Source organism: Phyllobates terribilis, unplaced genomic scaffold (genome assembly GCF_046119375.1).
Source record: "Phyllobates terribilis strain yellow unplaced genomic scaffold, ASM4611937v1 Scaffold_5__5_contigs__length_657084704, whole genome shotgun sequence".
Taxonomy (NCBI): Eukaryota; Metazoa; Chordata; class Amphibia; order Anura; family Dendrobatidae; genus Phyllobates; species Phyllobates terribilis.
The window spans coordinates 519,583,917-519,601,122 of NW_027362765.1; the positions used below are offsets into that span (position 1 = coordinate 519,583,917).

General features: G+C 44.6%; 1 protein-coding gene across 1 annotated transcript in view; it reads right to left on the minus strand.

Annotated features, from left to right (window-relative positions):
- The window catches only part of TLL2 (tolloid like 2), a 324,249-nt gene that overhangs the window by 193,712 nt on the left and 113,331 nt on the right, over positions 1-17,206 (minus strand). The window contains exon 2 of the mRNA XM_073685707.1: positions 2,793-2,903. Within this exon, the coding sequence (XP_073541808.1) occupies positions 2,793-2,903 (111 nt within the window). The remainder of the gene's footprint in view (positions 1-2,792; positions 2,904-17,206) is intronic.

A 17,206-nucleotide genomic window follows, 5' to 3' on the forward strand; every position in this document is an offset into this window, starting at 1 on the left:
ACTCTAGTGCCACTTACAGGAATTAGCAGTCCTAAAAGTCAATAGTGACCCCTTTTTGCTAGGTGAGAGGCGTCGGACCGGCTTTAAAAGTCTCCTCACTGTGACATGCCTAACATGTCACTCTCCGCAAGGAGAAATGTTACTCCTTAGATACTGGTCTGACCAGAGGCATAGCTAGGGTTTTGGTTCAGAGGGAGGGGGGCGAAACTTCTGAGTGGGTCCCTAACCAGGTAACCCTGATTACAAAAATAGTGGCGCACCCAGATAGTGGATGTAGGATAACCTCAGCAGATGACAGCGCTGTTACTGAAAATAATCTCTATACAAAGACTAGCTCTGCTATTACTACCATAAGGTGACATATTGCTAGATACCAGTCCTGCAGAACATATAAGGGATCACAGCAGTTATATATAGTAACTTACAGCTGACGTTCTTTCTGATTAAATTGTTCACGTTTCCCGTCTTTTCCATCTGGCCCAGACCGACACGACGACTTTTCCATCTTGGACTCAGTCTCAGGTCTGCAAAGATCACAACAAAGACATTTGACTCCTTACATTTCGGGCCCCGTCCCCATCTATTCCCAACCTGCACAAACGCCTCATCCTGCTGATAATCCAATACTGAGCCTCTGTTGCTGTATGTGTCCATATTACTGCAGCTACTGTGTGCCCTCTAGATGGTAAAACAACCCTCTAGAATGTAGTAATGCCGTGTGCAAGTGCCCTAGAAAACAGTGCCATCATTGTGCCCTCTAGAAAGTAATAATGCCCTCTGTGTGCCCCTCTGACAGTCACAATAACCTGAGTTCCCCTCTGACAGTCACAATAACCTGAGTTCCCCTATAACGATAAGTGCCCACTTAACATGTAATAATGTCCTGAGTCTCCCCCCATGCACAGCTCCCTTCTACACAGTATGATGCACTCTTATACACAGTATAATGCTCCCTCACTGTATAGTACCCCCACATATAGTATACTGACCCCTTAGTAGCCTCCAAACTGATGTCTCCAACACTGTATGATGGACCCCACACTGTGCAAAGACCCCACATTATCTCCCACACTGTATGATGACCCCCACACTGCACAAAGACCCCATATTATCTCCCACAGTGTATGATGGCCCCCACACTGCACAAAGACCCCACATTATCTCCAACGTTGTATGATGGCCTCCACAATATACAAAGACCCCACATTATCTCGCACACTGTATAAATAACCTCCATATAGTATAATGCGCCAGATAGTCCTTAATATAGTATAACGCACTCCCCATAGGCAGAGTCTGTAGGATAATCCCCCCCATAGGCAGTCTGTAGCATAATCCCCCCACCCCCCATAGGCAGTCTGTAGCATAGTCCCCCCACCCCACCCATAGACAGTCTGTAGCATAATCCCCCCCCCATAGGCAGTCTGTAGCATAATCCCCCCACCCCCATAGGCAGTCTGTAGCATAATCTCCCCACCCCCCATAGGCAGTCTGTAGCATAATCCCCCACCCCCCATAGGCAGTCTGTAACATAATCCCCCCCACCCCCCATAGGCAGTCTGTAGCATAATCCCCCCCACCCCCCATAGGCAGTCTGTAGCATAATCCCCCCCACCCCCCATAGGCAGTCTGTAGCATAATCCCCCACCCCCCATAGGGAGTCTGCAACATAATCCCCCCCACCCCTCATAGGCAGTCTGTAGCATAATCCCCCCACCCCCCATAGGCAGTCTGTAGCATAATCCCCCTACCCCCCATAGGCAGTCTGTAGCATAATCTTCCCACCCCCCATAGGCAGTCTGTAGCATAATCCCCCCACCCCCCATAGGCAGTCTGTATCATAATCCCTCCACCCCTATAGGCAGTCTGTAGCATAATCCCCCCATAAGAAAAAATAAATAAATAAATAAATAAGCACAATACTCACCTCTCTCTCCTCCTGGTTCCCCCACTGCTCTGAGCGCCCGGCTCGCACACATCTTCAGCACAGCGGGCAGCGCCAAGTGATGATGTCAGTGACGTCAGACACAAAGGACGCTATGGGGACTGATGCGATGGGGAGCGTTGCTCCCTCTCCCATCACTGAGCTCGCAGTTGCGGTGAATGGCGGGGGGGGCCTGATGCTGGCACCGGGGGCCCCCCCTCCTGCTCCAGGTCCCCTTAGCGGCCGCCAGGCAGTGCAGGGACATCGAGTCTCCCTGCTCTGCCCAGAGTGTAACTGTAGCGGTGTGCTACTCACGCCGCTACAGTTACAATCGTGTAGCTCCGTGTGGGCCCCCTCAAAAGCGTGGGGCCCGGGGCTACCACCCCCATGCCCCATCCGGTAGCTACGCTACTGGGTCTGACGCCTTTTACCCAGCCAAACCAGAACTCACACTTTGCACTGATGAGGGGCAGTACCCCAAAACACAGTGTCTGCAAATTGAGTTTCTGGTTCTGGCTTATATCCTAAGCCATGTGATAAGGCTCGTTAAAGGGTCACTATTGACTTTTAGGATTGCTACTTCCTGTAGGTGGCACTAGAGTTCGGGTCCTCTCCCTCTCTGAAGAGACAATTTGCATATTTACCAGAGGAGCATTGCGGCATTAAAAGTCTCACTACGACGTGCTTAACATGTCACCATCCGCAAGGAGAAAAGTTATTCCTTAGATACTGACCTGACAGACTCACTTTAAAAAAAAAAACATGCACACATTAAAAGCCATTGTGTTGCACTAAACAAATGAACATTATTATGTGAAACCATTAAAATTAATGAACTGAAAAGAAACAGATTTTTATGACCACTAACCTGCAGTAACTCCCGTATAGTTATTTCTTGGTTCTCCTGAATTAATAGATTTGTTTACTTGAAACCATTTCAAGTCTTCTTCATCCAAGGCAATATCACCCCAGAAAGCAGCTGTGGAGACCATGACAAAATAATGATAATTATCTTAGTTACATGTTGGAGAACATTCCACAAATGCAATAAAGCTAAAATATCCCAATAAAACACATGCTGAATAGCTCTATGCACAGTTTAGACATGATATATGTAAATTAGACACATTCAGTACAAAGATATATTTAATAAAATATGCGTGCACATAAATACAGACACACAATGGTCTCATTATTAAAGCAATTGACATCTATCGATAAACATTTATGTGTAAACAAATAATAAAGGGAAAGTGCTACCAAATGTTGGAATGATTGAGTTGTATCAGTAAAAGGGATCTTCACCTTTTTCATGTCACAGATCCCTTTAGTTTTTAAAAAGGTTTACTGGGGAAGTTTGAGTAAAAGGTAGCATCTATGGGAAACCAGATTAACTTGTCATAACAACTTAGCTAACAGATGATCACACTATGTTGTCACTTTCAGGGGCGGGGCCGGTCTCTGCTCTCAGAGTTCTTTCCTTATGATGCACACTAACAGTGCACTCTGTTGCCGATACGTCACTACTAATTAGAGCCGGCGAGGGAGAGCACTGTCACTGTGCATTGAGAAAAATATTACACAGTAAGAAGGGAGCTTGTACTGAGTATACGTTGGAATTGACTACCAACACTTGCTCAGTAGAGGAGGGACTAGCCCAGCCCCTGTAATGGATGTCACTGATGACGATGGGTGTGCAAAAATGCTGTAGCACTGACCACAGCCTCTACTCCCTGATGACATCCTGTTTGAGTATCCCAGCATACGTTAGGGATTCTCAAATGTAGTGTCCTCAAGAGGCAAATAGATAAAAATAAAAAAATAAAAAGATTAGAGGGGGAAGATAATGGACTTTTTAATTAAACCATATTAGAAAAGCTACTGTATTATTAAAATAAATAGAGAGACATTTAGGATGAAAATCAATATTGGTTTGGACCACCACTTTAATACAGAAGAAAAAAAAAATAAAAACACGTTTTCCATCAGTACATATGCCGGGGCCCATTATAGGCTGTGATTGATGTACTGTATATCTCAGTGGAGCATGTACACGATGCACTTACATACCTTGTGGTACAAATAAATACAGAAGGAAGGGTGCATACATACTTGACTGCAGTGTAGACCGCTATGAAGGTTTGCATTATCAGGGTGGTTTCTCTACAAGGAAATATGTAGAGACAGATGGAGGGCCAAAATAATTGGACCATAATTTTTAATAATAATTTTATTTCTATAGCGCCAACATATTCAACGGCACTTTACAATTAAGCTAGGACATGTACAGACAATAAAGACATTACAAAGTAACACATAGTTCAACAGTTACAGGAGGAGTGGGGGACGGGGGGACAACACAGGTAAAAAGTGCTCGTCATGCATGGTCCAGCCATCATTATAATAAATAGGGGTTATCAAATAAGCTGCATGATCCGGTCATCAGCCAGTATCTGCCTAAGTAAAGTTATTGTTATGCACACGTGGTAATAAATATGGGGGTGAAGGATCTAGGTAAGAAAAACTGCATAAACCTCACCCGGTTCCTGTACAGACTAAAGTATCCAGAAACATAGACCCTAGCGGTTCCAGCGAGACCTGGATAAACCCTGAGAGTAAAACTAAAGAAGAAAACTCGGACCTGGCTCCCTGAAAGGCCATTGAGTGCATCATGTACCCCCTATGGAACCGAGGGAGAGTGCAGCGCCAGAAAGAAACCCAAGCAATACACTTATCTGGCTGGCCTGGATGCCCAGCAGTGGGACTAGTACTCCAAGCAGGATCTACTATAGACTATCATCAGCAGATAAGACAAGCAGGGGGGAGGTTTAAAAAATTCATTTAGTCAAAATTTACCTTTAAAACTGAATCTTCATTAAATAATTTAAAAACACAGCCAATCATTGAATCATTTAAAATTAGATCTGATGAATGTAGACAACCTAAACGAAAAGGGAACAGTCTCCCTATTATTGCACTATAATCCTTCCCCACCTTGTTGTGGAGGTTGGCACCATAGGGACAGCGAAATGGCGCCTCGGCTCAACGTAGACTCACCTTCACTCACCCTGGAAAACCATATCCTATGTTTAGGAGTCATAAACTTCTCCCTCACCCACAAAGCTTTCCACAGTTCTGCCCCACCCTATACAATATACTGCGGAAAGCTTTGTGGGTGAGAGAAGTTTATGATTCACAATATCAATCAAATCACCATCAGCCTTCATAGGTAAGAATGATTTTTACCTGCAAGATATTTTCTTGTCCCACCATCTGAACCCCCATAGAGTTCTGCAACTTTAGACTCCTTTTGGCCTCCATTCCAGAATTGTCCATCTATTTAGCAGTCAAAACGAGCATTTGTGAAGATGCTGTACTTCTGAATTCTCTTTTCAATTTTCTGGCCCAAATACATCAAAGCTTTTACGTCTTGTGTAAAAAGCTTTGAAAAGTCACGCAATGCGAAGCTGTACAAAAAATTTTGCAACTTTTGCCATTTTTACCCCATTTTTCCACAGCTCCAACAAAGTGGGCAAAGCTGAGGTGAGATGGTGCGTGGTGATCCCCACTCATCAAATTCATGAGTTCCTTACACCACAAATCATACTACAGTCCCAGACTGGAGTACAATTTCTGGCAAGGCACACATTGAGGAGCATGCCACTTGATGCCTCGCCTGATTCATTAAGAGGTGTGCTCCTCTTAATGAATCATGAGCCTCACACACCACCCCGCCGCCTAATCAAGCAGACCGTGAAGAATGCCTTTCTAAATGGGGAGGTGGGTTGGGAGTCAAATGCTCCTGATTCATGCCAGTGCCTCTTAATGAATCAGGAGTGTCTGACAAATAGTGTGCTCCTCTGTGCACCTTGCAAAAAATCCTACTTCAGTTGGGGACTGGAGAAAGATTTCTTTTGTGAGAAACACCACAGCTCATCATGAATTAGACAAGCTATGGCGTCATGCCCCCGCCGTACCCCCATCCCGCTCCAACTCTAACCATTTTTGTGGAGTTAAACAAAACTGAAAAGGCCAAAATTCACAAAGTTTTTGTGCAACTCGGTTGGCAAACATTTTATGACTTTTCAAAGCGATTTATGCCAGAATTCTGCAATAATCGCTTTGATGAATCGGGGCCTAAATGTATAATATACAGTACAGACCAAAAGTTTGGACACACCTTCTCATTTAAAGATTTTTCTGTATTTTCATGACTATGAAAATTGTACATTCAGACTGAAGGCATCAAAACTATGAATTAACACATGTGGAATTATATACTTAACAAAAACGTGTGAAACAACTGAAAATATGTCTTATAGTCTAGGTTCTTCAAAGAAGCCACCTTTTGCTTTGATGACTGCTTTGCACACTCGTGGCATTCTCTTGATGAGCTTCAAGAGGTAGTCACCGGAAATGGTTTTCCAACAATCTTGAAGGAGTACCCAGAGATGCTTAGCACTTGTTGGCCCTTTTGCCTTCACTCTGCGGTCCAGCTCACCCCAAACCATCTCGATTGGGTTCAGGTCTGGTGACTGTGGAGGCCAGGTCATCTGCGCAGCACCCCATCACTCTTCTTCTTGGTCAAATAGCCCTTACACAGCCTGGAGGTGTGTTTGGGGTCATTGTCCTGTTGAAAAATAAATGATGGTTCAACTAAACGCAAACCGGATGGAATAGCATGCCACTGCAAGATGCTGTGGTAGCCATGTTGGTTCAGTATGCCTTCAATTTTTAATAAATCCCCAACAGTGTCACCAGCAAAGCACCCCCACACCATCACACCTCCTCCTCCATGCTTCACGGTGGGAACCAGGCATTAGAGATGAGCGGTGTTCGAATCGAACTGTTCACCAATCTCAAATTCGAGCTGTTTTGGGCGGTGTTCGAGCCGTTCGACGAACCCGAACGATTTGAAAAAAATCCGGCTGTTCGAGGTTATGTTCGATAACTGTTCGTGCAACAAAATCGTAACTGGATTTTTTCACAGTAATGCTGATAATCAATGTTAATACACAGTTTGAGTGTACAGCGGGGCGGGGGGAGGGGCATAGGATGGATCTCTGCAGAAATAATGAAGATCTCCATTTTTTTTTCTCTTTCCCGCATTTACAGTCGGGAGGTGCAATCTGTCAGCCTATCAGCAGCGCACACACGGAGCGAAGTGCTTTTTTTCACACAAGCAAGTGCATGTGTCATTGGTAGTGTATGTCACATGTCCTTGCCCTATAAGCCCCAGCCATTTTCCCCGTCGCCACCATTTTCTCACTGCTGCAGCTCAGTGTTAGACGGCACTGCTGCTGCTGTTAGCGCTATATTGTGTAACTGAATTGCAAGCGAATTTTCTCTTAAATAGACAGAAAGGTTTAGGGAGTAGGGACTAGTTTGTAATTGCAGCCCTTTTGAGGGCTAGGTTACAGCAGTTCCTAGCACTTTTAGCAGGCAGGTCTGTGCTCTTAAATAGACAGATAGGTTGGGAGTAGTGACTAGTTGTAATTCCAGCCCTTTTGAGGACTAGGTTACATCAGTTCCTATCACTTTTTGCCAGGCAGGTCTGTTTTAGTGCTGTGCAAGTGTTTTTCACAGCATTTGGCTAAATCTAGCTAAGCAAATCCTTTTAGGCCTCTTGCAGTGTGTGTTGGTCAGTGGAGTAGCGCATCTGTGTTGCAAGCTACACCACCTGTGTATGTAATACAAATTTTTTACTGCACCTAGCCAAGTAAAACCTTTTGGGCATAGTAGCAGTGTGTGGTACTCATTGTATTAGGCCATCTATACCAAGCTCCACCAGCTTTGAAATTAATAATTTTTAGCTGCATCTAGCCCGGAAAATAATTTTGGGCATAGTAGCAGTGTGTGGTACTCATTGTATTAGGCCATCTATATCAAGCTCCACCAGCTATGAAATTAATATTATTTTTTAGCTGCATCTAGCCCGGAAAATAATTTTGGGCTTAGTAGCAGTGTGTGGTACTCATTGTATTAGGCCATCTATACCAAGCTCCACCAGCTTTGAAATTAATAATAATTTTTAGCTGCATCTAGCCTGGAAAATAATTTTGGGCTTAGTAGCAGTGTGTGGTACTCATTGTATTAGGCCATCTATACCAAGCTCCACCAGCTTTGAAATTAATAATAATTTTTAGCTGCATTTAGCCCAGAAAATAATTTTGGGCTTAGTAGCAGTGTGTGGTACTCGTTGTATTAGGCCATCTATATCAAGCTCCACCAGCTATGAAATTAATAATATTTTTTAGCTGCATCTAGCCCGGAAAATAATTTTGGGCTTAGTAGCAGTGTGTGGTACTCATTGTATTAGGCCATCTATACCAAGCTCCACCAGCTTTGAAATTAATAATAATTTTTAGCTGCATCTTGCCTGTAAAATAATTTTGGGCATATTAGCAGTGTGTGGTACTCATTCTATTAGGCCATCTATACTAAGCTCCACCAGCTTTCAAATTACTAATAATTTTTGTTCTCTATGAACGTGTGTTCAGCGCTGCTGGTGGTGTGCTGACAGATAAGCGCACGCGGCTGTCCACTGACAATGTAGACAGACTCACGTTCATAAAGATGAACAAATTATGGATCCGCAAGGACTTTTCTACCCCTGTGTCATCCTGGGGAGAGTAAAAGCTTGAGGATTTGTTAAAATCACCTCACCAACCGTTTTAAGCAACTCTGGGGCAATTGATGCCACTTAAGTGGTGTGTGTGCCCCAAATTTTTTGAAAAAATTGAGACTCTTTTTGGAGTCCCCTTGCTGTGTTTTACGTGACGTTGGCATCGTCAATTACAGGTGGGTTAGGTCTCCCCCCCCCCCCCTTTTAACCGTAAGAAACTACATACACTATGGCTTGCTGTAACACAGATGGTCGAGTCTGAAGAGCTGTTTACTCAGAGGTCTGCTCCAAAGCTTCAGTGTCTGCTAGTCAGCGTAGTAATCCAGCTGCGAAGCAAGCTTCACAGCCTGTGTATCTAATAATGATTTTTAACTGCATCTAGCCTAGGCAGACTATGGTGACCCTCAACCAAACCCAGACGCTCAGCCCCCTACCGCCCCCCTTTCATTGACAATACAATCAAGTAACTCTTACAACTGGATGGGTGAGGATCGGTCACAGCTTTATTAACTGTTTATACTCATTCCATTAGAAAGGCATTTTATTTCTAAAATAATTCAGCTTGTTGCAGCATGCCCTGTGTCTCCAGTCTCCACAACGGCAAGTTGGCCAACAAGTGTAACTCTCCAACATGTCCTTTCTATTTCCAGGCCACGGAGGATCCTGCGTACTCGTATGCAGGACTCTGACCCCCATCCATCACTCTTAACGCTTGTTCCACTCCGTCCTGGAGTCCTGACAGGAATATGTCCAGTCCAATATCCATTGCTTTATCTCCTTCTAGTTGTCCGCCTCTGTCTCTTATAAATTTTGGCATCCAAATATTTATTAGCCGCCTTGTCCGTTTGATGGCCGTGATGTCTCGGGCACTTTGCCATACCGCGCTCGGCACAATCTCTGACTATTTTTGTGAAAAATTCTCTGAAGCGCTCAGTGTCTAGTTTCATTATTGCCATTAGCTATGCGCTCTTGTGATAACCTAGGTCGTTTCCCCCGGCCTGTATAACTAAGATGACCGGACCTCTTGCCTCTCTCCCTACCTTGATTACCTCCATTAGTACCTGTGGCCATTGCAGGCCTCTAATACCTCTCCAGTTGAAATATGTGTTATGAAACTCTAATTTCCTCCCGCCTGGGCGGACTTTTGCCCTTTTTTCTGCCCAATATATATACGAGTGGCCTATCACCCACACTGTTGGCTTAGCGTCACCTGTAAAAGAAACAAACCACGTTAGGATAACAAGTCCGGTCCTATGTATCTCGCCAAACACGTGGATCGCCAGCTCCCTATCCTCTGAACTTCCGTTTGTGACAGTCCTGCTCTTGCTGCTTCCGTGGCCGCGCCTATGCGGAATGAGTGTGTCCCATAATCTTTGGGGTGGTTCCCTGCCGATGTTATGCATTTATTAAATATAGCTTGGAACTGGTATCTTGATAATTACTTTGTGATCTGATGGTTATATATGTTTTTACTATTGTTACCCGACTCAGCGTACCATTTGTGGGTTGTAGAAGTACCCAAGTGCCCCTGCCCGCTGGAACCGTTTTTGATTTGCGTATGCGTAGACGTATTGCATTATTGGCTATGACTACATCCTGGTGTAATAAGCCTCCACTGGTGTTAATTTTGGATTGAGGGATTAATTCGCTTATGCATAGCGCCCCGAAGAAGGCGATCGCAAATACAGTAGACAGTAATGTTGCTTCGAATTGTGAGTATCATGTTAATGGTGTTCGGGATATGATGTGAGAAATCAGTTTTAGTGACACGGGACGGGACGTCTACACTCCTGACTTGGCTGACCCCTTTTCCACCCTTTGATGGATTGTCTGATGATGAATCTCTTTGTCACATGTCCCAATTCAGTAGTTGGAAGTGAAATGCTACTCCGGTCAGCCACCGCTGCGCTGACGCCCCTGATATGCCCCTCATCATTAGCTGGTGGAGAAATTCCATGGTGACTTGTAATCTGGCTTGTTCACATTGGTCAACCAGTCTGCCTGCTACTAGTCGTGTCCACTCTTCCCATGCCTTACCGTATGCTTGCCACATCGACGGGGCAACTGACGCTCTGATTAATGGCATCAACTATTCTCCACTAGATCCCATAGGGAGGCAAGCTGCACCGCCTGTGTATCTAATAATAATTTTTAACTGCATCTAGCCTAGGCAGACTGTGGGGACCCCCAACCAAACCCAGACGCTCTGCATCTAACCCAGCCAATCATTTGATAGTATTGCTAGTAGCAGAGTCGCATGGGCTCTAAACCTTGCATAGCCTGTGCGCTTTTTCAGATCGATAAGGATGACCCAACTCGTGTTATCTGTAACATTTGTCACCAAAAGCTAAGTAGAGGCCAAAAAATCCATAGTTTGAGTACTTCATGCATGAACCGTCACATGGATATGAAGCATAAGTTGCAGTGCGAAGCTCACTGTGCTACAATGCGGCCTAGCGGGCCGGGACAACCACCATCTGCCCCACTTGTGTCATTCTGGGGAGACTAAAAGCTTGAGGATTTTGGAAAATCACCTCACCAACCATTTTAAGCAACTCTGGGACAATTGATGCCACTTAAGTGGTGTCTGTGCCACAATTTTGGGAAAAAATGGAGACTCTTTTTGGAGTCCCCTTGCTGTGTTTTACATGACGTTGCCATCGTCAATTCCAGGTGGGTCGGGTCTCCCCTCCCCCCCTTTTAACCGTAAGAAACTACATACACTATGGCTTGGGGTAACACAGATGGTTGAGTCTGAAGAGCTGTTTACACATACTATAGCCTGGGAATCAGAGGCCTGCTCCAAAGCTTCAGTGTCTGCTAGTCAGCGGAGTATATATTTTTCACTGCTTGTGTGATCTGTCCTGAAAACTGCATTATATCTCCATGCAATGCTCTGCAGCCTATCAATTTCTGGTATATATTTTTCACTGCTTGTGTGATCTGTCCTGAAAACTGCATTATATCTCCATGCAATGCTCTGCAGCCTATCAATTTCTGGTATATATTTTTCACTGCTTGTGTGATCTGTCCTGAAAACTGCATTATATCTCCATGCAATGCTCTGCAGCCTATCAATTTCTGGTATATATTTTTCACTGCTTGTGTGATCTGTCCTGAAAACTGCATTATATCTCCATGCAATGCTCTGCAGCCTATCAATTTCTGGTATATATTTTTTCACTCCTCTAGCTTTTTTATTCCATGATACTTAAAGGTCATCACACTTACTTTAAGAGTTTATGATCCATGCCGAGTTTACTAGTCTGTTTTTTTTGTTTGTTTTTTTTCCCTGCACTTTATGGTCTCCTGTTGTCTTTTAAGCTAGTGATTGATTGTTAATGAGTTAAATCTGTGCAGATCTAAGCAGATACGTCCCTATATATTGAGACTTAGTTAAGGGGCAGCATTTATGCGGGGGCATTTATGCATATAGCATTTATGCATACTTTATCGAAGTGCCATAATTTAGCAAAGTGCCCTGGCAGTTAGAAAATGGCAGTTGGACAGGGCAGGAGACAGGTAAGACATGCAAGACAAACCAACAAACTTGCTTACAGGTCATCTTTTTGGCAAACAGTATTCACCATTTGTATCTGTGCCATTTATTTTCTGGTTGCTACAATCATCCACATTCACCGTTCTCCCACAAATGCGGCACACTTCATCCATATTAATCCCTCACTCCTCTCTTCTCCTATGTACAGTTGTCATGCTCTCTTCACAATGTTATACCACGCAGATCCATTCATTCCCACCATACAACGCAGGAAACGCTCTCACAAATCACTCAATCATCTGCTCACTCTCTGTATCTTCCTTCTATTAGTCGCAGGTGATATTTCTCCCAACCCAGGACCCTCCAGTAATAATAACACTAACTCTTTCCCTGTTACATTCAGAAACCCTGCTAATCTCATTAATATTCCCTGCATATCTTCTGTCTCATTCAACTGTGCCCTTTGGAATGCACGCTCAGCTTGTAATAAACTCTCTTACATCCATGACTTTTTCCTCTCTAATTCCCTCAACCTTCTGGCTCTCGCTGAAACCTGGATCCAGCAGTCGGACACCACCGCCGCTGCAGCTCTCTCCTATGGTGGCCTACATTTCTCTCATACCCCGTGACCTGACAACAGATCAGGTGGAGGTGTTGGTCTGCTTCTTTCAACAAAATGTACTTTTCAGGTTATCCCCCCTGTACCCTCCCTTATCTTCCCGTCCTTTGAGGCCCACACAGTCAGACTCTACCGGCCCTTCTCCCTGCGAGTGGCGGTTGTCTATCGCCCCCCAGGTCCCCCCCGTCAATTCCTGGATCACTTTGCTGCCTGGCTTACAAATTTTCTATCCTGCGACATCCCCACGATAATCATGGGAGACTTTAACATCCCAATTGGCGATCCTCTTTCCCCATCTGCCACGCATCTTTTATCATTAACCTCCTCCTTCGGCCTTTCACAGCTTGCTAATTCTCCTACACATGAGGACGGGAACACATTGGACCTGATCTTCTCCCGGCTTTGCTCAGTACATGACTTTACTAACTCTCCCCTTCCACTCTCTGACCATAATCTTCTTTCATTCTCTGTCAAGAACTGTGACTCTACTCAAGACACTCCCACCGTCCACACTTATAGAAATTTACGCGCCATTAACACCCAGAAATTTATAAAAAGGTTGCAATCATCATTGGCCCCAATCTCCTCCCTCTCATGTCCCGACTCTGCATTGAAGCATTATAACAAAATAATGCTATGCGCCCTGGATGAAGCCGCACCTCCTGCACAAAGAACAATTCGGCATAGACGGCGACAACCCTGGCACACGCCTCAAACACGTCTTCTCCAGAGGTACTCCAGGTGCGCTGAACGGCTGTGGAGAAAATCAAATCTGCCCGAAGATTTCCTCCACTATAAATTTATGCTGAAAACATATAACTCTGCCCTTCACCTCTCCAAACAAACCTACTTTAACAACATCATCATCTCACTTTCCAATAATCCTAAACGACTCTTTGACACGTTTCATTCTCTCCTCAATCAAACAGCACAGGCCCCGACCACCGACCTCAGCGCTGACGATCTGGCTAACTATTTCAAAGAAAAAATTGACCATATCCGACAGGAAATTTTCTCCCAATCCCCAAATGTTATGCATGCTCCCCCCCGCCACATTGTATCTTGCTCATTTTCTGACTTCGAACCAGTCACGGAAGATGAAGTGATCAGGCTCCTTGCATCTTCTCGCCCTACCACCTGCACCAGCGACCCTATTCCCTCACATCTCCTTCAGTCCCTTGCTCCAGCTGTCACCTCTCACCTAACTAAAATTTTCAACCTTTCCCTCTCATCTGGTATCTTTCCCTCTTCTTTTAAACACGCCAGCATACAACCATTACTTAAAAAACCATCCCTCGACCAGAACTGCACGGCCAATTACAGACCTGTTTCCAATCTTCCCTTTATCTCTAAACTCCTGGAACGCCTGGTCCACTCCCGTCTAATCCGCTATCTCTCAGACAACTCTCTTCTTGACCCTTTACAATCTGGTTTCCGCTCTTTACATTCTACTGAAACTGCCCTCACTAAAGTCTCTAATGATCTACTAACAGCTAAATCTAATGGTCACTACTCCCTGCTGATTCTCCTGGATCTCTCTGCAGCATTCGACACTGTGGATCATCAGCTCCTCCTCACTATGCTCCGCACTATTGGCCTCAAGGACACGGTTCTCTCCTGGTTCTCCTCTTATCTCTCTGACCGCTCCTTCTCTGTGTCTTTTGCCGGCTCCTCCTCCTCCCTACTTCCTCTTACTGTCGGGGTTCCTCAAGGATCAGTCCTAGGCCCCCTTCTTTTCTCCTTATACACCGCTCCTATTGGACAAACAATCAGTAGATTCGGTTTTCAGTACCATCTCTATGCTGATGACACCCAATTATACACCTCTGCTCTGGACATCACCCCTGCATTACTACAAAAGACCAGTGATTGTCTTTCTGCTGTGTCTAACATTATGTCCTCCCTCTACCTAAAACTGAATCTGTCAAAAACTGAACTACTCGTCTTTCCTCCCTCCATTAATCTACCTGTGCCCGATATTGCCATCTCCGTTTGTGGCTCAACCATTACTCCCCAACTACAAGCCCGCTGTCTTGGGGTCATTTTTGATTCAGATCTTTCTTTCACTCCTCACATCAAATCACTCGCTCGTTCATGTCATCTACACCTCAAAAACATCTCAAGAATCGGGACTTTTCTCACCTTTGACTCGGCAAAAACTCTTACTGTCGCTCTTATTCATTCTCGTCTGGACTACTGCAACTCTCTACTTATCGGGCTCCCTCTTACTAAACTCTCCCCTCTCCAATCCGTCCTGAACGCAGCAGCCAGGATCATATTCCTCGCCAACCGCTACTCAGATGCCTCTTCCCTGTGCCAGTCATTGCATTGGTTGCCCATCCAATATAGAGTTTGTTTTAAACTTATCACGCTTACCCACAAAGCGCTCCATGCTTCAGTACCCCCCTACATCTCCTCCCTTGTCTCAGTCTACCACCCTACACGTGCCCTCCGTTCTGCAAATGACTTGAAACTAAAATCCTCCATAATCCGAACTTCCCACTCCCGTCTCCAAGATTTCTCGCGTGCTGCGCCAATTCTCTGGAATGCACTACCCAGGACAGTTCGATTAATTCCCAATACCCACAGTTTCAAGCGAACCCTAAAAACACATTTCTTTAGACTGGCATATCACCTAAACACACTCTGTCCATCCCAGCTTTCCCCCATATTAAAATCTTCTTCAACTTCGGGTTCAAACCAACCATGCACATAAAAGCCTCTGTCAGGACTGCACACATACTGGCTGGCGACCAGTCCATGTATTATTATTTATCCTATTCAGTATATCAAGGCTGCATTATACAATATATGTACTTTTTACCTTTTGTGTCTCCCCCACTTCCTCATAGACTGTAAGCTCGCGAGCAGGGCCCTCACTCCGTTCGATATGAGATATGCTTATTCTGTATTGTCTGTATAAGTCCCCCCTAAAATTTGTAAAGTGCTGCGGAATATGTTGGCGCTATAAAAATAAACTATTATTATTATTATTATAGTAGCCACTGCCCGTAGATCTAATTATAATTTATTTTTCAAATTCAAGTTTTTGGGGTTTTTTGTGTTGAAAAAGTACAAGAAAATACAATATACATACTAAAAGGGGTAGGATAACTATAAATCTATGCATAACGACAGAACATTGGGGGGTACAGGGAGGGTTTTCCATCAATATCCAGATCAAGCATGTATTTTTCCATATGAACGATAGAGAGAGAGGGAGCGGACCACGGCAGACCACCAATCAATAGAGTGTGATTATTATCATTGTTGTGCCGACATCACGGATAACTTTAGTTGGGGGCTAGATGGTAGGCGTCAGAGTTTTGCAAATCAATCCAATCCCTCCAAATCACACAGTATTTATCAACATCAGCCGGTGAGATGGCAATCAGATGCTCCATCCTATTAAGGAGGGAGATCTCCGCAAACCATTCCTCCACAGTGGGTAGGTCTCTGCTCTTCCAGTGTCGTGGAATGACATTCTTAGAAGCCTGTATTAGGTAGCCTATTGATGACCTTTTATAACTACGTTTACTTATTGGTAACATTGATAAAAGGAGGGCTTCTGGCGTATTAGGGATAGTCAAACCAGTTATTTTCTCAATCATGGGAACCACCTTTGCCCAAAATGCATTTATTATAGGGCATGCCCACCATATGTGTGACATTGTCCCTTCCCCCTCCCCACATCTCCAACATCTATCTGAGACCACTGGATACCATCTATCAAGGACTGCTGGTACCCGGTACCATCTAGAGATAATTTTGAAGGAGGTTTCCTGAGCTTTGGACCCTATTGAGGTTTTATGTGTTAGGAAGAAACATTTATCCCATTGTGAGTCAGAGAAGGACTTCCCCAGTTCCCTTTCCCATGCACCGCAGAATCCTGGCCTATTGTCAGTTACCTGGGCAATGAGGAGATTATACAGTAGGGAGATGGAGTGTGTAGGGGGTGACAATGATGGGCTCAATTTTTCAAAGTTTGTGAGATCTCTATGAAGATGTGTGCGCTTCTTCACAGTTGAATAGAAGTGTTGTAACTGGCTATATTCAAAATTAGCCTTCGGGGAAGTGGCTCTTCCCTGTAACAAGTCATTGAGGGGGAGCAGCGAAGTATTGGAGATGACAAGAGAAAATAATATCGGATGAGATTTATTTGAACCGAGAAATCTATTTGCAGATAGTTCTGGTGGGAAATCTGGATTATCTGAAATCAGGAGCAAGGGGCCCTGGGGGTCGATTGAGGATAAGCTTTTTTTTGGGGATCTCAAAGCCAAAGCAGTGGCATAAGTATTATATGACATGTGGCCAAGAGAGGGGACAATTAAATGGGCGCACCATGGGAGAGTGGTAAGAGCTTTAGGAAAAATGGATTGAGCTATTTTGACCCACAATTTCCCCTCCAAATGATGGAAGAAGTCCAGGATTCTAGCGTGTACTGCTGCCATGTAATACCTTCTACAATCCGGAAGGCTAAGGCCCCCCTTTTGTTTGTGTCTGATCAGAACGTCCCACCGAATGCGTGGACGCCCACTT